The sequence below is a fragment of the Arvicanthis niloticus genome, chromosome 2 (assembly GCF_011762505.2).
Source record: "Arvicanthis niloticus isolate mArvNil1 chromosome 2, mArvNil1.pat.X, whole genome shotgun sequence".
In the NCBI taxonomy this organism is placed as follows: Eukaryota; Metazoa; Chordata; class Mammalia; order Rodentia; family Muridae; genus Arvicanthis; species Arvicanthis niloticus.
The window spans coordinates 100,145,486-100,169,898 of record NC_047659.1 but is presented as its reverse complement, the minus strand read 5'-3'; the positions used below and the strand labels follow the sequence as shown (position 1 = coordinate 100,169,898).

Genomic DNA, 24,413 nt, shown 5'->3' with positions numbered 1-24,413 from the left:
TTTCCTGTTATCCCGCCCTCTCCGCCTTTCTATTGGCGAATTTCAAAGTCGCGGAAGCCAATGGGAGCATCCAAACGGAAGCCCGACTCTCGTACCAGAACAAGGCGCGCCCTTTGAAGAAAGAAACTGTCGCGGTAGAGTCATGGTGGGGCCCGGCCCCGCTGCCAGCGCGGCTGCGGGTAAGTGTGGTCCGCAGCCTCCAAAAGCTGCCAGGCCTCCCCCGCCTGCCTCAGTCTCCCCCGAGCTCAGATAGGTTAAGGACTCTGGACTCGGGTCACAGCGAGGAGAGGCGCGCTCCGTTGCTTCATGGGGACACCCCTGTATTGCTAGTTATGGCCAGAACTTTGACAGCAGTCAGGAAAGACGCTGGTTCGGCCACAGTCCGAGTCTCTGCAGGTTGACTAATAAAATGTGCGCTGTCAGAAGGTTGATTGATAAAATGTTGGCTGAGGCTTAAGGATGTTGTAAACCCTGGTCTCTGAGGGACCTGGAGCCCTTTCTACGTCTTCAGTAGGTGGGGCACCACCTCCATGTCACCTTCGGGATGCACACTCTGTACTCAGTTATGGGCCTGTTGTTCTGCGCACCGTCCTAGGCACACATTTTTTAACTCAAGGGTTAAAAAAAAATTCTTGCTATCAAATCCTGGCTTTGCTGCATATAAGTGAGTAAATTTAAGCCTGTCACTTCACCTCTGAATTTCAAACATCCAAATACCTCATAGGATTGTTGTGTTGGTATCAACAGTAAAGAGCTTGGCACCAAGCTGATATCGTTGGTACTGAAAGCAAGCATAACAGGCCTGGTGACTTTATCAAAGCCAAAATAGCTACAGGAAAGTGTCATATTTAAAGATATAAAGGATTTTCTGTAACTCGTCTGTTGTTTGTTCATGTCCATGTTTTACAGAAGAACGGTGGCAAAAGCTCCAGGAGTACCTGGCAGCCAAGGGAAAGCTGAAGGACCCCAACACCAAGTGAGTTTACCTTCCCATAGTTACGCTGGCTTTGTTGCCCCGGTTGCTAATAGCAATGAATGTACCATCCCTCTTGTTCCCAGTCTGTTTGACTTGTGTGGTGATCCTGTAATAACAAAAGGAGCATTTCAGTCCAGACATGATAAAGAACCCCTAGGCAGTGCTGTCTGTTGGCAGAGATTTAAGCATTTTTTTTTTCTAACAGTCTGCAAAAGAAGAAAGGCTCTACACTGTTACCTACCTCTCTGGGAGCTCTTCTGGTTCCTTCTATTTCCTGGGAAAGTTGGTTCCCTGCAGAGCAGTTTTTGGTCAAGGAACTGGAGGACACTGGCTCTGGTGTGTGCTTAGGCAGGAGAGCTGGTTGCATGGTCAGCCTACAGTAGTGGCACAGCGGCATCCTCCCAACTTGCCCTTTGATGTTCTCTTGGCATGTATTTGAGGTGGACAGAACATAACCACTTTATCCTTTGCTTTTCTCAGCACCGCACCATCTTTGTCCTGTTATTTCTCTCTCTTGCTTAGCATGGGTGTATTTGCCTCCCGTTTGGATGGCTCAGTCTGTGTGTGTGTGTGTGTGTGTGTGTGTGTGTGTGTGTGTGTGTGTGTGCGCGCGCGCGCGCACGCCAAAGGGGGATGTTGGGTGTCTTGCTCTAATACTCTCCACCTTATTCTGGTGAGAGTACATGGCTCACTGAACCCAAAGCTCACTGCTTACTTTAAGCAAACTGGCCAGCCCTCTCCCATGATCCACTCATCTCTACCCGCTAGTGCCTAGGGTTACAGGCGTGCTCACCAAGCCTGATGTTATGTGGATGCTGGAGATCTTCGTAGCCCAGGTAATTTTACCTAGGGTTTTTCCTCACCTCTACTTCCTGGATTAAATGAACCAAAATTGTTTTGTCAACAAAGATTCATTTAGTACCTATGATGACTCTCTCTTCCCTCCCTCTCTCTGTCTCCTTTTCTTCACACTCCTCTTCTTCCTTCCTCTCTTTCTCCCCTCCCCTGTTCTGTGAGTGGAACTCAGGGCCTATCACATGCTAGACAACAAACACTCTGCCACTGACATACGTTCCCCAGGCCTGTCAGTCACTCTTAATGCATAAAGATATAGAACTTAAAGCTAGAGACGTTCCTGCCTTCCCGTGCCTTATCCTGTCCAAGTCTCTGTTAGTCTTGGGGTTTGGCCCACAGTCTAAACTGTGTTCTGTTCTATCTTTCCTTTTTTTTTGCTAGATAGATTTCATCTTCAGGTTATGTCCTCACAGGTACCAGAATCCTCAGATGTTTCATGAAATACTATAGTGTTTACATGTAACCTATGCATATCCTTTTATAGACTTGAAATCATCTACAAGCTACTTATGATTCCTGATACAATATAAATGTCACGGAAATAGTTTGTCTTAGAGAATAAGTATATAAGAATAAGAATATAAGAATAAATCTACATGTTCAGTATGAATGCAGTTTATTTTTCATTTATATATAATTTTAATATTTAAATTAAATATATTATTTTATTATATAAGTATTTAAATTAAATATTTATATTTTATTTATATGTCTTTATTAAATGTTGGTTAAAATCATAAATGTGATACCCATGATCTGAAGAGTTGGTTTTGTACAATTTATCTCTGAAAAACACTGAAGATACACACAGCAAGGAAGGAAGTTTCTTAACTAAGCAGTCAGCTGTCTTCTCTCTCCTGCCTGACCCTCAGTATTCAAGAGCTGATGCTTAAATAAGACTGTAGCTATGAAGAGGCCATATACATTTCATTAATATTATTAGAATGTTACATTTGTAGGCTAGCCCTCCTCCCACCCCCAGAAAAGTCACGAAAGGAGTTGGTTAGAACAGCTGTGCTCATGGGGAGGGGATACAGAGCTGAGGAAGGAACAGTGAGGGTATTTATTAAATCATAATTTTATTTTTTTTACCCTATATAGAAAGTCTGTTGGTTTAAAATCAGAATGTTTTAATCACTATTCTTCCCAAGCTTCCCTGGTTCTTCTGTACCGAGGATTAATTCTGTTTTTCTCTTTCATAGGCCTTATCTAAAAGCCAAGAATATCTGCCCCAAACCACCGTCCTCTAAATATGTAAGTAAACAGCCCTATCTTGTATGACTTAACATTCAAACCAGAATGCTTTAGGAATAAAATAAAGTGCTGGACCAAGAAGCCTAAATCAAAACTATCTGTGTGAAACCCGAGTACCTAGGATACTCCTCCTAGAAAAAAAATAAACATTACTGTTATTATTACTGCTGTGCCCATTTATGTATGAGAAGTGGGACTCAAAGAGAATAAGTCCTTGGCCTGATTATACAACCAGTAAGAGTCAAATCCTGTCTCGTTCTAGTAATAAATTATGTTGAGTACATGGGCCACTTAAAGAATATACCGACTTTTTAGAAATTATTCTGGAGTTTTAAGTCATCAGTGAGATAGGCATTAATATTTTTCCCAGCCCTGTGATGGCCCCTGGTTCATTGTATCATTATCTTCTTTTGTTTATATCTTTTCTACTGAGAGGCCTCAGAATCATCCCCTAGAGTCTAGCACAGCACCTTCTCCAGTCAACCTTGAATAAATCTCTTTCGAGCCAAGCCCTCCTTACCTCCTTTGTGAATTTTCTTCCTTCAGATGTCCAGAGTGAGTGAATGTAAATTTAGCTTAAAGCAATTATTCCTACCTTATTTGCTTTTCAACTTTTTTTTTCAACTTGATCTATCAGTTCTAAGATAGTTTTAAAAGAATTAAGAGTCAGCCTTGCTTGAGTAGCTCACTTTGTCTATTAAGTGAAAGAGTTGAATGTATCTCTAAAGTCTCCCCCTCACCCTCAGTTCTGATGTCTTATTTTAAGTATAGTATAGCTTTTCTCTCACCAGACAGCTTGAAACTGAATGACGAGTTCCACCACTTGTAATACTTTAGTCAGGTCAGACTGATCCAAAATCAAGATATGGAAAAAATGTCAAAAAAAAAAATTGCAAGTCACATATCTTATGAGGATCTAGTACCTGGGATATGTATATGACCCTTACAACTCAAACAATTAAAAGACAAATGACTCAGTTTTAAAATGGGCAGAGTCTGAGTAGACATTTCTCAAAAGATGTTAAAGACAAGAAGAAACAGTCAGTACTGTTAACCATTAAGAAAATGCAGATCAAACTGACAGTGAAAGGTGAGGCTGGCAGACCAGGCTGATAATCTCTGCCAAAAGCAGGACAGTTGAAGGTTCAAGGCCAGGCTGGGCAACCTAGTAAGACTCTCGCTCAAAATAAAAAGTAAGAATAAGCCTGAGGAATATAGATCAGTAGAAAAATGTTACATGCACCAGGCTCTAGTGTCAATCCCCAGTAAAAAACACATTTTCACATACACACACTCACTCATGCACACACATACACACATGCACATATACACATGTGCACACACATATATCAAAAGCAACAGGGAAGCAAACAGACAAACAAAAACAGTGAGAAACTATGTCATACTTACTAAAATAGCTACATTCAAAAAAGACAGATAGTTTTGGGAGGATCTGGAAAAACCAAAACCTCATACATGGTACATAAGAATATAACCTGATATAGCTATTTTGAAGAAAACTTTTATAGTTTCCTAAAAGGCAAGCATAGATTTACCAAGTGATTCTAAAAGGCATATACCCCTAAAATTGAAAACATATGCTCACATAAAAATTGTGTACAAATATTCATAGTGACAGTATTTATAAACCCCAAATGGAGAAGCAACCCAAATGTTCATTAACTAGTGGATGAATATGTATAACCATACAATTTAATATTATTCAACCCTAAGCAAGTAATGGAGGGCATATCTGGAAATAAGGTTTGGGGCAACCGTTTGTACTTCATGCTCACTTTTTTTTTTTTCTAAGAGCATAAAACTTCTCCAAAAAGAAGCTTTTTACATTTTTTTTTTTTTAAATAACAAAGTTCTGGGCCGGAGTATAGCTCAGTTGGTAGATTGCCAGCTCAGCACACACAAAACTCTGATTTTAACTCCAGCGTCACATAAGCTAGGTGTGATAGCACGTGCCTGTCACCCTAGCACTCTGGAGAAGGAAGTGGGAGGATTAATAGTGTAAGGTTATCCTTGAGTGAATATCAAGTTCAAGGGTAGCCTAGGCTACATGAGACTCTTTCAGAACAAAAGTAGTAAAGTATTGGTACACAGTACAACATGAGTGAGTCTTGAGAATGTTATGCTAGAGGGAAACAAAAAAGCCAGATACATACACACATACATACACACACATGTGTGCACTCACGCGCACACACACAGACACACACACACGCATATGCAATGAATCTATCTAGTCACCTAGTTAATAGTTCCAGCTACATAAGTATAGTATACCTATGTATTCATAGCTCAGTGGTTGCTAAGACCTATAGAGAAAGGGAGATGGAGAGTGACAACTAACAAATCTCTTCCTGGGGTGATAAAAATGTCTGGCAGTCTGTGGGGATGGTTGTACAACCTCATAAACATTCTAAAACACATTCAATTGGAGGCTTTAAAATACTAAATTGTATGGCATGTTAATGAAATCTGAGAGTTATTAAATATATAAGAAATGTAAGCCATAAAAATACATTTAGACATTTTCATGCCAGCATCCCCACTTCCTCAGTAAAGGATGATGTAGAGCTCGGAAGTGAATGTTAGGTCCAAGTGGTAGCCCAAATATAAATACAGCCGTTGGTTACCTTCTCAGTGCCTCCCATCGGCAGCTCTCCTTCATCCACCCTCAGCAACACCACACACTGATAGCACTTCAGGCTGCCGTCTTCTTTGCCCTAGTGCCTGTGGCTCTTGTTTGAGATTTCCTGTATTTACCTAGTGATTCTTCATAATATGAGCAAGAGAGTGGTATTTTGAACCTTTCTGTATCCTCTTGTAGAGATGTATGTTCTTTAATTTGTCCACTTCTTCCTGAGTAAGTGCTTCCACTATGGATACTCCAGTGGCCTCCCAATATTTACCAGGAAGTTCTCGCCTCCCTTGTTTTTAGTTTCCTGTAGCCAATTCTCTTTTTGTCAAAATTAAGTCACTTGACTAAAACATCTGCTTATTGTTCTAGGTTTTTTTTTTTTTTTCTGTTGCTATGGCAAAGCATTTTTCCCAAAAGCACCTTGAGGCTGAATTGGCTGTATCTCCAGGTCACAGTTCATCACTAAGTGAAATCAAGCCAGGCACTGAGGCAGAAACCATGGAGGAATGCTGCTTTCCGGCTCATTTCTCTGGTTTGCTCCCAGGATCATGCTTAGTTCGCTTTTCTTTTTCTTTCTTTTCTTTTTTCTTCTCTTCTCTTCTTCCTCCCCTCCCCCCCCCACTAGCTTTCTTTCGATGAACAGGCTGGCCTTGAACTCAGAGATCACCTGCCTCTACCTCCAGAGAACTGGCATTAAAGGCGTGTGCCATCACACCCAGCTATTAGCTAGCTTTCTTATACTACTCATGACCACCTACGTAGGGGTGGCACCACCCACAGTGGGCTAGTCCACCCCATAGCAATCAAGACATGCCCACTGGTCAATCTAATTTGGGCAATTTTTCAATTGCCCTCTTCTCAAGTTCAAGTTAACAATGAAAACTAACTAAAGTACTTACTAATCTTAAAAGTATCTAACCTTAAAAATCTGTCTTGTGTGCATCTCTGCAGCTAGAGCTTTGCTTGAGTGTTTTCTTCATCTGTTTTTCATGTTTGCCCTGTGCTAGTCCAGCTCATTTTTATTTTATTTTATTAATATTTTTGGATGCCTGATTGTTTTCTAATGGGATAGAAGGGGTAAAGATTTGGATGGGAAGAGAGGTGGAGAGAATCTGGGAGGAGATGGGATAAAGAGACTGTAATCAGAATATATTATATGAAAAAAATCTATTTTCTATAGAAGAAAACATTTTATCTTGACTTAACAAGTGCGACCCCAGATTTTGTTTTGTTATGTTTTGTTTTGTTTTGTTTTGTTTTGTTTTTCTGGGTTTTGGCAATTGTTGAAGGTAGAAGAGGAGTGTAAGACTCCCCATGTTGCAGTGTTCTCTCCCCCTGTGTTTACCCACTGATAATTACAGACAGCACTGACTTCCAGGGTTGAAACATTTCCCAGGCAAGTATCTAAAAGGAAAACAATATTTACTGTGGCTGGAAGTACAAGGGAGGACTTGCTGAGATACCTACTCTAAGTTACTGAGTTACCGTACTGTGGCGTGTCTGTCTAGGCCAGCTAGAAATAGTCTTCATTGGAACATGAGGGGCATTAAAAAGAAGCAAACTCTTTTTTTGAAACAGCTATTTTTTTTTAACTGATAAGTTAAAAAGACTGGCATACTTCTAATAGAAACTCAAATTACAAAAGTCACCTATACACAAAGGTGAGCTTTTGTGTTTTACATTTATCTTTGTTAAATAACGTCCTAAGATTGGTTTCTAGCATGTGCTTCAGTTGTTTCCATCATTTTAAAAAGTGAGCCATTGTTATGAGTTTTTAAATGGTTTTTTTTTTTTCTTTGTGTTTTCAGACTCCTGGACCTAAAAAAGATGTTTCCAATCATGTTGTTTTGCCTGGCAAAACTACAAGACCCATCAACATTAAACTCCAGACTAAACCAGCCAGTATCACAGGGTCCCAGAAGCCAGAGTTGAAGCCACCAAAACTTCCGAGCAAAGGGCTCACGTCAAGATGTTTTTCTTCTAACTCAAACTATAAACAGTCCAACAAGTCTCAGCAGCAACCTACAGCTGTGTCATCCACTACAGGACTGTCAAGAAAACCCAGGCAGTCCCTTGATATACAGGAATTAAAAACCAAAAAGCAACAGGAAGCACATCAAGGAAATGCTAAATGTACAGATCCCGTGTCTAATACCCATGCTGAAAAACAATCTTTGGATGGCTTTCTAGATGAAATGAACAAAGAAAACTTCCCCCAGACTGCGCTAAAACCTAAAAAGCCAGATCTTGATTTACACTCTATAAGGAAGCCAAAAACTAGCCCTTCTAAGCAAACTCAGAGAAGTCTGGCTCCTAAACAGATCTTGTGCAAAAGTTCAGGTACTCACACTGCTCTGAAAGACAGAGCTAACAAACAGTTCATTAGAAACACACAAATCAGAGCTCAACCAGTGAAGTCTCAGCGACTCCCTACAACTGCAGATTCTGCACGACCAAGAGAAAAACCCCTACAAACAGCTCCCTCTCACTCAGTGCCAGCCCATAATAAGACTCAGACATCAAAGAAACCAGTGATCAAGAACACACAGGACATGACGGTTAACAGGGTCAGATATGGAAGACCAAATGAAACTAAGGTTCTGTCATGCCCTGCTACTGAACAGAAAGTAAAACCTACTAAACCTAGTTCCCATCTCAGTGTGCTTCAGGGAGGACCTAACAGTAGACGTCCCAACATGAAACAGGATCCGAAGCCTGTGCAGCCTTGGCTTGGACCCCAGACATCATGCATTCTGCAAAAATCAAGAGCCATGAACCAGAGGCCTAATTTGACAGCTGGCAACTGTAATTCAGTCATCCCAAGCACACCTAACGTAAGAGCAAATAAAGCACTTAACAGTAAGTACAATAACATCTTTCAACAGAAAGCACAGACATTGGACTCCAAGTTCAAAAAGTTTCCTCCTCAGAGCCATTTTCTGAGTAGGACTGCTCCCAGGACTCAAGCCAGTACAGCAGCCACAAGTGGGAAGGGAGCCCCGAGTGCAACCCAGACTCACCCGCATGTTAAAAACGCAGAAGGAGAGGATCGGAGGTACTTTGCCTTAATTCCAAGATACTACTGATAGTGGTTGGGACTGGGGCTGTAGCTCAGTGATAAAGCACTTACCTAGCATGTGTGAGGTCCTAAATTCAACCCTTGGAACCACCAACAGATGCACACATTTTTATATGTGTATATATTCTTGGTTGAGAGAGAGCTCCTCAGTGGTATCTAGCAAGAACATGAAAAGAAGATATGAAGTTATAATAAATATTAAAACTTAAAACTAGGGGGCTCACAAATTTTTTATAGATTATAAAATTGTTTTGTAAAAATAAAAGAATAGATGAACAGGAAATAGGAGTTGCTGATATAAACTAGTCCCCCAAGAAGTGTCCTGTAAAGACTAATGAGCAGCAGAACAGGACAGGTTGAAACTTTACATAGCTAGAAAGTAAGGAGCCAGTGTTAAGTGTGGCAGAGTTATCAGAAAAGGAACGGGAAGCTTCTATGAGCATGAATGAGCCAGGGTGGGGAAAGTAAACTGAGATGGGGTTCAGATGTGGCATGCAGATGTTGGAAATCGGGACATGGGGTTGCTGGGGCTCGAGCTATATGTGATACTTAAAGATGAGCCAAAGGATTTTTGTCCTCTTTGTGCCCAAGACCAGCCTTGATCCCAGAATGCAAATGAGCCTCCTTAGAGTTCACGTGTATACACACACACACACAAACACACACACACATGCACCTGCTTGGCATAGAAAATATACTCCTGACAACAATGAAAGAAATGTTAAAGTTAGGTGGTGGCTAAAAGTTGCAGCGGAGTGAGGAAGGGCAGCATTCGGTCTCAGAACAGAGTTCTCTGCCTTCCTAGCAGAAAAGACCTTACTGTTTGGTGGGGTGACTGAGAGGGTAGGGCCAGGATGTCTGCTTGAACAGGAGGTTCAGGGCAAGTTCTTCTAACAGTGACATCTCAGCTGAGACCTAAGGCAGCTGAGGAGCAAGAGGAGCACAACAGCTGAGGGTGGGTGAGAGGCTCTGCTCTAGAACTCTCAGCCTGGATCACAGATTGACTTAGACAGTGTGTGGCATATGGTTACAAAGAGAATAAAGTCTGGAAAGACTTAGATCCATCCACTCATGGCGAGTGTTCCCTCACCACCCGCATCGTGCCAGGCTCAAGTGAGCAAGGAAGACTTAGGGCAAACATGGAAAGTTTAGAGAAATTAGCTATGGCACTGAAGTCCTAGAAGTACACTGGTTTTAGAAAAGAAAATTTTTCTTCATTATGATTAGAAGGTGACTGGGGAGATAAGAATGCTAGGCACAGGAGCAGTGGTTGTCAACCTGGGGGTCGCAACCCCTTTGGGGGTCACATATCAGACATCCTGCATATCAGATACTTACATTACAATTCATAACAGTAGCAAAATTATAGTTATGATATAGCAGTAAAGTAATTTTATGGTTGGGGTCACCACAGCATGAGGACCTATATTAAAGGGTCGCAGCATTAGGAAGACTGAGAAGCGCTGGATTACAGGAAACAAAGATGGTGCATCCCAGCTTTGTTAGCGTAGAAGACTTATGACTGCCTGATTGTTAAGATCGCCTGCCTTCTAGAGTCGGAGGAAATGACAGTTAAGAATTTCATTTGTTGTAATTATTGACATTTGGGAAAGGCAAAACCGTAAAGACAAAAGGCAGAGCCATCAGAAACTGGAGATTAGAGGTGAGCTTCACTCTCTGGAGAGTTTTGGGGCCTGTATTATATCTTGATTATGTACCGGTACAGTCAAAAAACAGATTTATTTATTTATTTTATATATGTGAATACACTGTCTCTGTCTTCAGACACGCCAGAAGAGGGTATCAGATCCCATTACAGATGGTTGTGAGCCTCCATGTGGTTGGACGGCTGGAAGAACAGTCAGCGCTCATAACCTCTGAGCCATCTCTCCAGCCCAAGGGTCAAGGAATTTAAAAACTGAAGTACAGGGGCTGGGGAGATGGTTCAGTGGTTAGGACCACTGGCTGTTCTTCCAGATGTCCAACCACGTGGTAACTCACCTATAATGGGATCTGATGCCCTCTTCTGGTGTGCAAGTGTGCATGCAGGCAGAACTCTGACTAAATTATAAATAAATAAATCCTTAAAAAAGAAAACTGAAGCACAGTCAGTCCTCTGTAATCCTTGCAATCCTTAGTGGGGCAGGAAACCCATCGTGGACACTGCTCATTTGTATGTCTTTCTTTATTCTGTCCCCCTGACCTTGTCTGTAGTAGAAGATTTAGAGATGACAGTCTCTGCCAGCCATGTGTTTTATAAGCAAACATGTTAAGAAGGAAAGAGGGAAAGAACTAACCCCCACCCCTCCCCCATCTCATTACAGGAAACAGCTGGCAGAATGGCAGAAATCTAAAGGGAAAACCTATAAACGGCCTCCCATGAAATTTAAAACAAAAAGAAAAGTCATAGAGGAAATGAACACTTCCTTCTGGAAAAGCATTGAAAGAGAAGAAGAAGAAAAGAAAGCTCAACTGGAGCTGTCCAAGAAGATCAACAGCACTCTGACAGAGTGTCTGAAGCTCATTGAAGAGGTGAGGGAGAGGGAGAGAGTGAAGAACTCTGCTGCTACACTCAGTCCTGTGCTTAAGACAGGCTCCTCAGAAGCCTTCGCCTCTGCAGACACCCAGCCACTCTTCTAGAACCACAGTGATAGTAGCAGCAGTAACATGATGACATGCACTTAGGTGGCAGCTCAGAGCTTAGGAAACTAACCCAGATCATTTTTGGCTCCATAAAGAAACAAGAGGAACTTTCTCCTACTGTAAGGGTCTAAAGAGTAAGCAACATTTGTACGGGAATCATTTCCTAAATTCTAATCTTTGTTTGAGGGCTGGTTTAAGATTTATTTCTTTGTAGTTTTTGCAAATGAGTGCTTTGGGTGTATAGCTGCATCATGTACATGCAGTGCCCATGGAGGCCAGAAGAGGGCGTTAAATCCCCCAGAACTGGAGGATTACAAATAGTTGCCAGCCACCATGTTGGTGCTGGGAAGCAGCCCTGGTCCTCTTGCAGAGCACCCAGTGCTTTTAACCAGTGATCCCTCTCTTGCTCTGAGTAATTTTGGTAGCTAGAAATGGCATCCTAATTGTGTCCTGGAGTCTACAGTAGGATAAAGCAGATAGTAGACAATGGGCGTGAAGCTGGTGATTGCCTTAATAAACAATGCATTAATAAAACCTCTAGGCAGAAAGATCTGGACAGTGGAAGTAAGGCCATCTCACAGTGTTGAACTTGGGGGGATGCAGTGGAACATTATTTTAATATTTTTCCTCTGTGGAATTAAACCTCAGAGGTTTATTTAGTTTAGTTTCATTAAAAAACAAATACATGAATACATTCTTTTGCGTGGGGGGCAGGGGTGGGTACATTTACGTGCACATTTATGTGAGGGCCAGAGGACAGCCTCAAGTGCCATTCTTCTGGCTCTGGCTTTCTTGTTTGGGGGAGGTAGGTGGGGGTTTGGGTTGGGTTGAGATTTGTTGTTGTTGTGGTGGTGGTGGTGTTGCTGTTGTTTGGTTTTGTTGTCTTGAGACAGGGTCTCACAAGTCTGGAACTCCCTAGTAGGCTAGGCTGGAGGCTGACTGGCTAGTGAGCCCCAAGGATCTCACCTCCCTGGTGTTGAAATTGTAAGCATGCAGTACCAGTCCCAGCTGTTGGTAGGTTTCTGGCTATTGCACAGTGTCCTTTTATTTGCAAAGCAACACTTACTGACTGAACTCTTTCTGCACAAACCCTTCCCCAATCAGTACCTTCTTAATATTAAAATAATTTCAAATAATAATACAGATTAATGACCAGACCTCCATCCCCTTCTCTTCCCTGAAGGGTGGTGATCACCCATTTTTGGCTCTCTCTCCAGTCCTTGTATGTGTGCATACAGTGTAGATAGAAATGAGGCAGATTGGTTTGTTTTGCAAATTGCAGTACTTCACAGTTTTATATATGTTTTCCTGGTCTCGATCAAATGACTTAGATATTTTCCCTTTCTCTCTATACTCAGAAAATAGCCTGTGTATCTTTTCACATTCTCCTGTAGTCAATAATTGGTTTTGTTTCTTGAGCTGAATGTATAGTATGTAGACTAAAGGCAGATCACAGACTCAAGGCCAGCCAGGGGGATACAGAAAGTTCATAGCCAGCCTCAAATACATAGTGTGCCCTGTCTCAAAAAAAAATAAAGGGGGGGGGAGGCAGGGGAATCAGATTTGCTGAAGGTTTCTCTAAGATCTTTTTAAAGGTTATAAAATCTAGATTCTAGTAACTTGTTCTCATGTGTCAGTGTCTACACTTGTTCTGTCAATTGTTATTCTCTTAGCTTTTAGTTAAAAGCTTGGCTGATTTAATCAGTCTTAGTTTCTTATGAATATAATGAATGCTATAAACTTGCCTCCTGGTTTTACTGTCTAATATCTATCATATTTAACTAATATTCATCAACCAGGGTCAGGTCACAAAAACAGAATGGCCTTGTCCAGCACGGCCCTACAGAAACCTTCCTGTGTTCTACCCAGAAGTTCCCTGAACCTTGTCTGGTTTGGGATTTTATGGAGGCCTCATTACATAGCCATAATTGATTCCCGTGATCTGTGTTAAACCATTAGTGGTCAGCTTACTCTACAGTCTCTCCCCAGAGGCTGTGGGTAGGACTGAAGCCCCCTACCCTCTGGTTCTGCTTGTCTCTTGTCCTGTGAGCAGCCACCATCCTGAGGCTACCCTAGGAACTACCAGTCATCAATTTGTTAGCATGCAAAAGACTTTGAAGATTCCAAGGATTTTAGAAGTTATATGCCAGAAAATGGAGGAAGACTCCATATGTAATTCACAGTATCTCACTAGAAGAGGTGAACTTTGGACAAACTAGGACTCCAACTTCCAGTAGGGTATACCACCCAACACATGCTAGTGTTTTAAGGATGAGAGGAGGGAGCTCGTGGGCCTGGAGTTCAGACCTTGAGGAAAGTCCACTACCCTGTGTCCCCTACCAATGCTGGCTGCAGCTAGAACCAGCTGCTGTCCTTGGAGAGGGACTATTGCTAGGGTGATAAAAGCAGATAAAAGGATTCTGCCCTTCACCTGGGTAGTCTCCTTCTGTTCTCCTGTGTGTCAGGGCCCAGCCAGAGCCACCACCAGGCAGAAAGCCTTTACAGAGTCCCAGCCCCAGCATCACAGTGCAGGTCCAAAGTGGGTTTGAGCTAAGTTGATATCATTGGCTGAGCAGCTGGCTGATGCCCAACATGTTCTCATTGTTCTACCTTTGTTTCTGATGCCTAGCATTTCTATTTAGAGTTCTTTAACTCAAAGGCTGTCTTAGAAGCGTGTCTTTGCATTTCATACTTACAGTGGCCTTTTTCTTACTGTTCTTAGTTTTTATTTGTATTGTGGTTGGTAAAGTGGCCTTCTCTGGGTTCTGCTTAATAGAATTTGTTGATTGAGTTTTTCTTTGTTGTCTTAATGACTGATCATTTTTTGTAACCATTGCAAAAGTGTTTAAAACAATGTTCTTCATGCATGCTGCAGTTAATCACATGGAAAGTAGCCTTGACTCACAGTTCACAATTCTATTAATATGTGTGTGCTACTTTGAATATTTTTAATATGTAAGAAGTATTTATTATACTATGTGGGGAGCTGACAGAAGGCGGCTATCATCCTTGCAGCCATCTTGAGCCATATACCCTGACCAGAGACTTGATTGCATTAGCCTACAACAGCTGAGCACACTCTGATAACATCTTGCTTTAGATACCCAGGATTTTCCCTTGGGTGTGTGAGACTTAAAGGTGTGTGACTTAAGGGTGTGACTTAGAGATCAAATTTAGAGACAAGACCAAAGGGCATGATTAAAGTTGTGACTTAGAGGCGTGGCTTAGAAGTGAGACATATAAAAGGCGAGAGGCAGACAGGAAAGTTCAGAGCAATTTGGAGTAACAGAGATTCAGACACTAGGAGTAGGAGTAGACATTAGACACTTGGAGGAGGAACAGAGAATCAGACACTTCAGCAGAACAATTTGGAGTAACAGATTATTAGGCACTCAGAAGAGTACAACTATGAATACAACTTGGAGTAGGAATTGGCATTAGGAGAGTACAACTTGGAACTAGGAATTAGGTTAGAGAGTACCAGACAACATAGTAGAGTACAACTTGGAGTAGGAATTAGGCATTGAGGAAGAAGACACTTCTCAAAGAAGAACTCGGAAGAATAATTATTAGGTATTAGGCACTTGAACCTGAGAGTAGAAACTTGGAACTTGGAGGCACTAGGGACTAGGAACTAGAGACTAGGAACTCAAGACTTGGGACTTGGAGAAGAAGAGAGACTGAAGAATAAATGGGATTGAATCACACTATGTCTGGTCTCCATTCTTCCAGTCCGTCCTCACTCTCTGTCTTGCTGAACCCCAACCTGCAGACCAGAGCTGCTTGGAACAGTTCGGACTAACAAGTTAGTCCCCAAGGCTTTTGGCAGTGCGGGTTTGAACACTGACAGAACAGTCCAAGACATTTTGGCCCCCAAACGTGAGGCAGCTCGGGCCGCAACAATACTAGATCTTGATTCTGTTTGTGTCTTTCATTTCATAAAAATATAGAACATATTCTTTACCTTATGCTGTGGTAAATGTTTTTGTTTTTTTTTTGTCTTGTGTAACGCTTAAAATTTAAAGGTTCATGTTAAAAATTATTGAAATGTACAATTAAAATGAGGATGTTTATATGTTTATTATATATTTACTATACCTCAGCAAAATTTAGATTTTAACTTCAAAAAAAATTAATGACTATATCTTCAGAGATATAAGCATTAACAGTGACATGGTAAAAATTATATCTGTCATTTCTTTTTCTAGGGTGTACTTCCTAATGAAATATTTGCCATAGTGTCCAGCATTCCTGAGGCTGAAAAATTTGCCAAGTTCTGGGTGTGCAAAGCTAAGTTACTGGCAAGTAAAGGCACCTTTGATGCTGTTGGACTGTACGAAGAGGCCGTTCAGAAGGGAGCAACAGTGAGTATCTGTCTTGGATGGCTGATGTCAAATTCTCTTTCATGGGCTTTCTTTGTTGTTTGCAGTAATATAGGTTCTATACTGCACTGTTAAGCTCCATTCATAGGGGTAAAGGGATAATAGGATAAGTGTGATCAAAGTGCATTCGACACACACCTGGCGCTAGCACAGTGAAACCCAGTGTTTTGTATAGTTAACACACTCGCAGAAACTTACTTCACCTCAAAAGGCAATCACAGAATCAGAGGTAGAATGCATTGGCTTTGTGTTTTGTTTTGTTTTATTTTGTTTTGTTTTGTTCTCTCCAAGACAGGGTCTGCCTGCTTTTGCGTCCCAAATACTGGGAATAAAGGCGTGCACCACCATCAATTAGCTGTAGAATATATTCTTTATTAATTCCTTCTTAATTTATAAATTCCTTCTTAGAAAGTAGGTTTACATTTCTACCAGTAGAATTTGGGTGAGTTTGTTTGTTTATTTGTTTGTTTTTGTCAAGTACCCATGTCTTACTTAATACTAATTATAGGAATAAGTAGTTTGGAAAATAACACTGGAAAGTTACAATATAGTATCAAGGTCCAATAGTTAAAAACAACTTAAATGCACTAAATTCAGAACATTACTAATTCAGAGCCATTACTTCAAGTAGCCTACTAATTCCAAAACCAAACAGCAACCGCCTTCTGCAGATTCACTTAACAAAGAGAATATCAAATAACTTCATAACTCTTTTCACTTAAATGTCGGTTCTCTCCCTACCTCCCGTCCCGAGGTACTCACTTCCAGGATTGTTCATGTGTTGTACTTGTACAGTCTGGTCAGTTTTACTCAGTAACGACTTTTCCTCACCCACCCCTTCCCCCTCACATTTCTACTTCCCAGAGCAAACTGACTCCGGTTTTACCTCTGTAGTTTTAGAAGACATACTTACATTGCTGTCTCTTGATTTTTCTCTTTCAGACATAATTTTTGAACTTGCAGGTGAGGACATGGCCTTAACCCTCTTGCACACAGACCTGCCCATCCCCAGCACTTACACACACACATGCAGACAGCCCCGCCTAGTGTCTGGACCTTTGCCATCTTCCATGTTTCCCTTAACGCCCTGTGACAATCCTGATCACTCCGGCGTCCGTACTGTTGTTCATGTGTAAGGAATACATGGCTGTACTGAGCAGTGGGGTATGACTGTGCTCGCTCTGCCTTTCAAACACATCTACCTTTCCAGAATTAATTCATTGCTTACTTTGCCTATGTTTCAATTTCTGGGTATTTATTAAATAACTAATTTTCATATTTTTTAATTTTCTAAATCATGTCAAAACTTCAGACAGTCTTTGATTTATTTTTTTAAAGACCCCTCTAGTTTATTCCAGGTTGTACAGGAATCAGCTTCCATCTTTACCAGATGTCCTCTGGTTCTGGTCCCATCACTGTAGACACCGTTTCCACAGCTCTTGAGGAAGGTCTGTGTCTTGTTTCCTGCATTGCCTGTCTCTTCTCCAGTGCTCTTCCTCCAGTCTTATTGTTGTTTTAGTCTCCATTATTCACTGAAGGATTTACTCACGTGCTGGAGAAGTTGGGATATACACATACCCACACAGGTAGATTTGAGAAGTGGATCAAAAGCTCTGGAGGCTGGGAAGATGCTCAGTCAGTGAAGTGCTTGCTGAACAAGAATAAAGATGCTGGGTTGATTTCCTGCCACCTGTATAAAGTAGCCAGTCCTGGTGAAATACACTTAGACCCCAGCACTGGTGAGGCAGACAGGTGGGTCCCTGGAGATTTCTGGCCAGCCAGCCTAGCTTGATTGATGACTCCCAGGTCCTAGTGAAAGATTCTGTCTCAGAAAACAAGGTGGATGGCTCTTGAGAAACAACAAAGGTTGACCCCTGGCCTATACATTCATTCATACATTCATTCATTCATACATACATACATACATATGCACACATGTGCACACACAGTTACATACACATTGAACATGCATACATGTATGTACAAACACACCAAAAACAAGCAAAGGCTCTGACCACATGTTGTGGGCCACCCAGTAGGGTGATGTAGCTGCAGTGGTTGGTGGAGAGCCTTCTATCAGTACTAGTATCTTCAGGTCTCTCCTCTTTAGCTGGTCAGAGTGTTTGGAAGTGGGAGGTATAACAGACTTCTTCCTGTGAGCTAGAAACTGTGCTGGAGAGGATAGTCATTGGGAGAAGAGACCTGGGAATCTCCTTAGCCTGGGTTCCAAGTAGGCACCCACCCCAGCCTTCCCTCAGGAATGTGGAGAATGTGTCCCAGTTTTCTGTTAGGGTGAAGAGGGGCAGGGCACAGTCACCAGGCTGTATGGGATTGGAAGTATAGGGTCTGGCTGCAGATCTGACTCTTCAGAAGATGCTCCAGAGGCCTCATGTCCTGTTCTTGGGTTTGGAAGCTCTGTGGTACACTTGCATCAGCTTCCTCAGCCATCCTGCCTGAGACCCAGCTCTGAGGAGAGTCCGTCGGCTGCAGCACTCCACTCCCAAAGTCTTGCTGCTGCTCATTCTCTCCTGTGCTCTTTTTAACCCTTGACTCTCATTCAGTAGAGTTTCAGTGGAGGTTAGAGTAAATGATATTCAGTCTACCATTTTCACAGAAACCTATACAAATGCAAAGCCTGCTTCATGGAGCTGGGATTGCCCCAGTAATCCCAACACTTAGGAGGCTGAGGCAGGAGGAGTTGCCATGAGTTTGAGATTAGCTTTGTCTACATAGCCTGACTTACCTTAGCCTAGAGTACATAGTAATACCATGTCTTTTAAAAATTAATAAGAAACTACGCTGGTGCAAGTGTTTTATAATTCACATTCATTACAGTATGTATGATATTTCAGACTTCAGACGCTTATAACTTAACTTGTTTGGTTGCCTTAGTTCTTTGATTTGGGTTTTGTTTGTTTGTTGTTTTGGTTGGGATAGGGTTTTGTTTTATTTTTTATTTTTTTTTTAATTTATTGATTTATTTTATGTATATGAGTATACCATTGCTCTCTTCAGACATACTTGAAGAGAACATCAGATCCTATTACAGAGGATTGTGAGCCACCATGTGGTTCCTGGGATTGAAACTCAGGACCTCTGGAAGATAGCTCTTAACGGCTGAGCCATCTCTCCAGCCCCTGTTTTGTTTTATTTTATTGAGACAAATGTATGGTGTCATTATGTAGACCAGGCTAGCCTGGAATTCAAAGATCTGCCTGACTTTACCTCCAGTATGCTGGGATTAAAGATGTGTGTCACCATGCTTGGTCGTGTGTGGTGTGTGTGTGTGTGTGTGTGTGTGTGTGTGTGTGTGTGTGTACATGTGTGTGCTTATTAATTTGATACAGAGTACCAAGTCAGGAAAAAAAATTCTAAATATAGCACCTCCACAATGAAACAGCATATGACTGGTGGTGTGTTCTGTGACGGGGTTTACATGTTCTTCTGTGCAGTGGTGTGTTCTGTGACGGGGTTTACATGTTCTTCTGTGCAGTGGTGTGTTCTGTGACGGGGTTTACATGTTCTTCTGTGCAGTGGTGTGTTCTGTGACGGGGTTTACATGTTCTTCTGTGCAGTGGTGTGTTCTGTGACGGGGTTTACATGTTCTTCTGTGCAGTGGAGCTTTTTGTTTTCCTTCCCTTGGTTAATTTCTTTTCCTGCTCTTTAGATACAGTAACTAAATAAAGACAAGAAAGAAGAGGCCAGGGAAGATGCAGGGGGAAGAACCTGCATGACAGGACTGTGGGGGAAATTCTTCCTAGGATTTAACCTGTGGTTCAATCTTTCTGAAATACAGTGCCCAAGTTTTATTGTAAAAATAAGAACTAAACAGACAACAAGGGTACATGGTGTATTTCCTATCTGTCTAGCTTTTTTGTCTGTCTAGCTTTATAACTTTGAGGCAGAATCTTCATGTAGGAACACATTTTTAATGATATGATATAAATTATTAGGAAAAAAGAATTTGGTTTAAAGAAATTTATTATAAACAACTTTGAACATATCTTTTCATTCAAATTTGGTATGCCAGTGTTAAATCAACATTTTCAGTTTCTTCATTTTTTTTCCTGATGAATCTTTAAAACTGAATCATTTTAAATGGTTATCACTGAATATGGGATTGAAAAAGAAAACATTTTATTGAAGAAAGTTTATTTGATGCTAAGAAAAAGTCCTTAGCTCAGTTTTACCGTGAATGCTTTCAATACCATTTGTTTATTTTGTTGCCTACAGCCAATACAAGAGCTGCAGGAAATTCTGAACATTCTGCAAGATACAAGCAGAAGCATAGAAGGTATGGTTACTTCTTTATTTCAATTCTCTGCCTTGAAGTATGCAAGTAAAAATCATTGTAGAACATGTAGATCAGAGGAATGAAACACATACACACACCACACACACACTACACACACACCACACACACACCACACACACACCACACACATGCTGCCTCTTGCCCTCCATAGCCTGGCTTTTTGAGCTGTAATTTTCCACCGTTTCACTTCTATAATTACTAGTAAATGAAATATGTACTCAATTCTGAGCAGAGTTCACCACAGAAGCCTGGACTAGTATGTCCTGCTTTCCTGGAATCCTCCAGAAAGACAAAATAGCAGTTTATCAAAAGAGACAGAGATGGAGACAAAAGGAAGAAATGCCCTGACCTGTTATATGTTTAATCATCATAGGTGTGTTACTTAGGATTTTATTGCTGTGAAGAGACACCATGACCACCACAGCTTTTCAAAAGGAAAACACTTCATTGGAGCCGGCTTAGTTTCAGAGGTCTGGCCCATTATTGTCATGGCAGGAAACATGGCAGTGTGCAGGCAGAAATGGTGCCAGAGAGAGAGAGCTGAGAGTTCTGTAGATTGAGATACATCTCAGAGATGTATCTCAATCCATAGGCAGCAGGAGACTGTCTGACTGGGCATGACTTGAGCATATATCACCTCAAATCCCGCCTCCTTGGTGACACAACAAGGCCACACCTCCTAATGTGCTACTCACTATGGCACTTATAGCACTTAAGCACATTCACTTATGGGGGCCATACCTATTCAAACCACCACAGTAAGTTACTATCACTCATCTAAGGTCATGTTCTTTCAAGAGTCTCTCCCCTTACTTAGACAGCACTGTCACTATTTGGAACCTTTAAAGCATCTGTTTGTGGGAGTAATTGTGCCAAACTCAGTGACATATAATAAATGTTCAAGATACCTTTATATGAGTGGAAAGGGGAAATGTGCTGTATCTTTAGAAGATAAAATAGGTTCTTACCCTAGATGTCACATAAGAATAGATAAAGATGGCCAAGGAGGCTCATGCCTGTAATCCTGGCTGAGGATGGCCTTAAATCTAAGGCTAGCCTGGACTACAAAGTAAGAACTTATGTGTGGGTGTGAGTGTGTGTGGATGTGGGTGGGTGGGTGGGTGGGTTGTGTGGGTGTGTATGAGAGGAGGAAGAGGAAAAGGAGGAAGAGGAAGAAGAATAAGAGGAGGAAAAGGGAGAAGGAGAAGAATAGATTTTAACTAGGGACTATGAAGTCATAGAAAAACAGATAAATGGCTAGTACTTTGAAGAGCAGAGTAGAAGATTCCATGTAGTCTCGGGGGTAAGACTGTACTTCAGATGGTTGCCACATGTATTCATTGTAAAGGGGAAATGGGAACCCATGCCTTTGCACTTGCTGACCCTCTGACTGTTCTTAGGACCCCAGCCTTTAGACTCAATGTCTGCCCATCCCAGTTTGATTTGCTTCCTTTAAGGTTTTATTGTTGAGCTATCATCAAAATGTTACTATCACATCTTTTATTCACAACCTAATGTTGTGAAGAGATTATGAGATTGAATAAATTAATTCTAATAATGACAAGGAAATTGATCCAGGGTATGGTGAAGGGGAGTGATTAGTCTCTCAGAGCTGTCATGAGAGTAAGAGATGACAATGTGGTCAGTGTTGTAAGGGATTGAGGATCCATCTTCAACTGGCAAATACACACAGAAGGGTGTCTGGAAGGCTGCCTGGTGGGCTGCCTGATGTTACAGGCCATTGCAGTAGGGCTTGGCAAAAAATGGGGTGGGGTGGGGGCCTCAGGAGGGATTGGAGGGACTATCAGTGGATGGATATGATTAATATGCATTTTATAAATGTTTGAAAGTTCCAAAGAATAAAAAATATTTTGTAAAATACAGCAAGGAAAAAAATGGCAGTTGGAGTCACACCTCTTTCTTTGCTCTGCAGAGTCCCTGAGGGTTACTGGGAAGTCGATGGACACTCTGCCTTGCTTTATTGATTTTTAGTTTAATTGTTAAATTGCTTACCTCTTACTTCCCTTCCTGGCCTTGTGTGCACAGCAGTCACCTCTGACACCTCAGCTGCTGGAACTAATACCACATCTGCTGAAGAGCTGGCCAAGAAGAAGGACTCTGAGCAACCTTGCCCATCTCTAACAGAAAGGGAGTGGGCTGCAGGAGCACCACGGATACCTGTGGCAGAGTGGAATAACCCTGGTATCAAATTACAGGTTGCCCCAATCCCTAGGTAAGCAGACCCCACCAGACTTCTGACCACAGACCTGATTCTGGCCGAGTTCTGTTTCTTCTACACACATCCAGAGAAGCAGTTTAGACACCTCTGCTTCAGGTGTGGTGAAAGGGTAGGTCAGTGACTAGTGTCAGTGCTCTCTTGATACTGCAAAAGGTCAGTGCTGAAAGGAGATCTGGCATCCAGCCTCCATTGGCAGAGATGCCCAAATCACAGTCTCTGGCACTCAGGAAGGGGCTGAGGGTAAGTAGAGGTTAGAACTGGGCAGCCAAGCTGGGGTCTTTCTTCTCTGTGTGTATGCTATCCCTTCCTGCCACCCTAACACTGCTGTGAAGCATAGAGCCACACCCTCCTGCATCCAGTGTCTCCTCTCCACCAGCCTGACACCAAGGGGAGCTAGGTAGTGCTATCTCAAGTTAGTGTGGGAGAGAAGGGGGCAGTGACCAGCCCTGGGAGATTGTGGGAGAGAAGGGGGCAGTGACCAGCCCTGGGAGATTGTGGGAGAGAAGGGGGCAGTGACCAGCCCTGGGAGAACATCGAGGGGGCAACTGAGTCTGTTACAGTCGGAGACCACAGCTCAGAGCCTTCTGTTCTCTAAGAGGAATATTTCAAGGCAAAACTGCAGTCATTTTAAGACTGTACCACAGTGTATCAGTGCTGTTTCCAAAAAGTAAGTTTACTATCTCCCCTCTCTGTTCATGCTTCTAGAAGGGCTGTACTCAGGAGCGCCAGGGCCGCAGTCCTTTGCCTCCTTTTCTGGAAAGCACAGCTGCCCTGACCCATAGCCAGCATTTATTTACCCACTGCTGTTGGCTTGTGGATACATGAAAGCAGTCAGTCAGCCCAAAGCTCGTCTCCATTGGCTCCAAAGGCACTATTATAAGAGTTTTTCAGCTGACCTGCCTGCTAGTGTCACATAAGCTAATGCAGCCAGTGGTTTTGTGAATTTTAGGTCAGTCGTGGAAAGGTTCCTAACTGCATTGGCAACTTTACAAGAAAGATGCCCAGTTATTCCTGTTTAGTGCAGTGAAGCTCAGTGTTAGATGGGGTTCCTCACAGCCTGTAAACATTTATAAGATAAATAAATAGCAACTGTAAAGCAGTTTCACTCTTGGTTCATAACACCGTAGTGCTAATACCATCCAGGAGTAGGTGCCACCATCCAGGACTCCCTGCACATCAGAGAAAGGCTATCGGAAGCTCACACTGAAGTACCGGATATGCGTTATTATGGAGTAAGAAAAAAAGAACAAGAACAGGATGTTCCTGTAGCCATGAAGGTTTTGAACATATCTTTTGGTCTCTTTCAGAATATGCGGGATGCCAGAAGTGCAGGACATGAAGCTTATCACTCCTGTGAGGCGCTCGGCCAGGATCGAGAGAACGGTGGCACGCTACCCAGAAATGCTGCAGGAGCATGACGTGGTCGTGGCTTCTCTTGACGAGCTACTAGGAGTGGACAAAACAGAGTGCTTTGTCTTCCGTGAAAATGAGGCTTTGCCTGTGACGCTGGGCTTTGAAATCCTTGAATCATGATCTTGTGATATTTGGGTTTTTTGTTTTGTTTTTTAAAATTTTAACTGAGGGTTTTATTTAGGGCTTGCAAAGAAGGCATAAATGCCTTTGTCAAGACGACCTGAAATAAATGTATACTAAGACACCACGATGCAAATGATAGTCTTGGGTCTCAGAAGTCATGCATTGGGTTTACTCTCAGATTGTACATCCCCATGAGAAAACTTTTAGTTCATGTGTTTGTTATATACTTCATGATAGTTTTACAGCATACATAAGTTTCAGAATATCAAATTTATTTAGTTTATCTCAAGTGAAATAGAAAAAAAAAAAAAGCTCACACTCTGCTGACCTGCTGTAATCCTATTGTACTTACTCTTTGTGCCCACAGGTTGGTGCTGTGGTGTGACTGGCTGTGAGCATCCACCCTACCCTGGAGGGCAGGTTCCTAGAATACAAAGATTTGACTTTTGAAACCAGCTCACCAGGCTGGAAAGTCAAACTC

The 24,413-nt window shown here is 42.0% G+C and overlaps 1 protein-coding gene across 2 annotated transcripts; it reads left to right on the top strand.

Moving 5' to 3' along the window:
* The first annotated feature begins 56 nt into the window (after nt 1–56).
* Nucleotides 57–24,070, top strand: Ckap2l (cytoskeleton associated protein 2 like). Of its 2 annotated transcripts, none has more exons than XM_034493883.2 (9): nt 57–179; nt 910–976; nt 3,034–3,085; nt 7,547–8,793; nt 11,142–11,349; nt 15,669–15,824; nt 20,076–20,136; nt 22,204–22,390; nt 23,704–24,070. In XM_034493883.2, exons 1-9 carry the CDS (start codon nt 143–145, stop codon nt 23,927–23,929), a joined length of 2,241 nt encoding a protein of 746 aa, XP_034349774.1. In that variant the 5' UTR covers nt 57–142; the 3' UTR covers nt 23,930–24,070. The 2 variants fall into 2 exon arrangements, with proteins under 2 accessions (XP_034349774.1, XP_034349775.1); XM_034493884.2 differs by having other exon boundaries at nt 69–179; nt 22,207–22,390.
* Nucleotides 24,071–24,413: the final 343 nt, after the last annotated feature.

Coding starts and splice junctions, on each gene's coding strand:
- Ckap2l (XM_034493883.2), top strand. CDS start 143: ATGGTGGGGCCCGGCCCCGCTGCCAGCGCGGCTGCGG. Junction 180..909: donor CGCTGCCAGCGCGGCTGCGG/GTAAGTGTGGTC, acceptor CATGTTTTACAG/AAGAACGGTGGCAAAAGCTC. Junction 3,086..7,546: donor AACCACCGTCCTCTAAATAT/GTAAGTAAACAG, acceptor TTGTGTTTTCAG/ACTCCTGGACCTAAAAAAGA.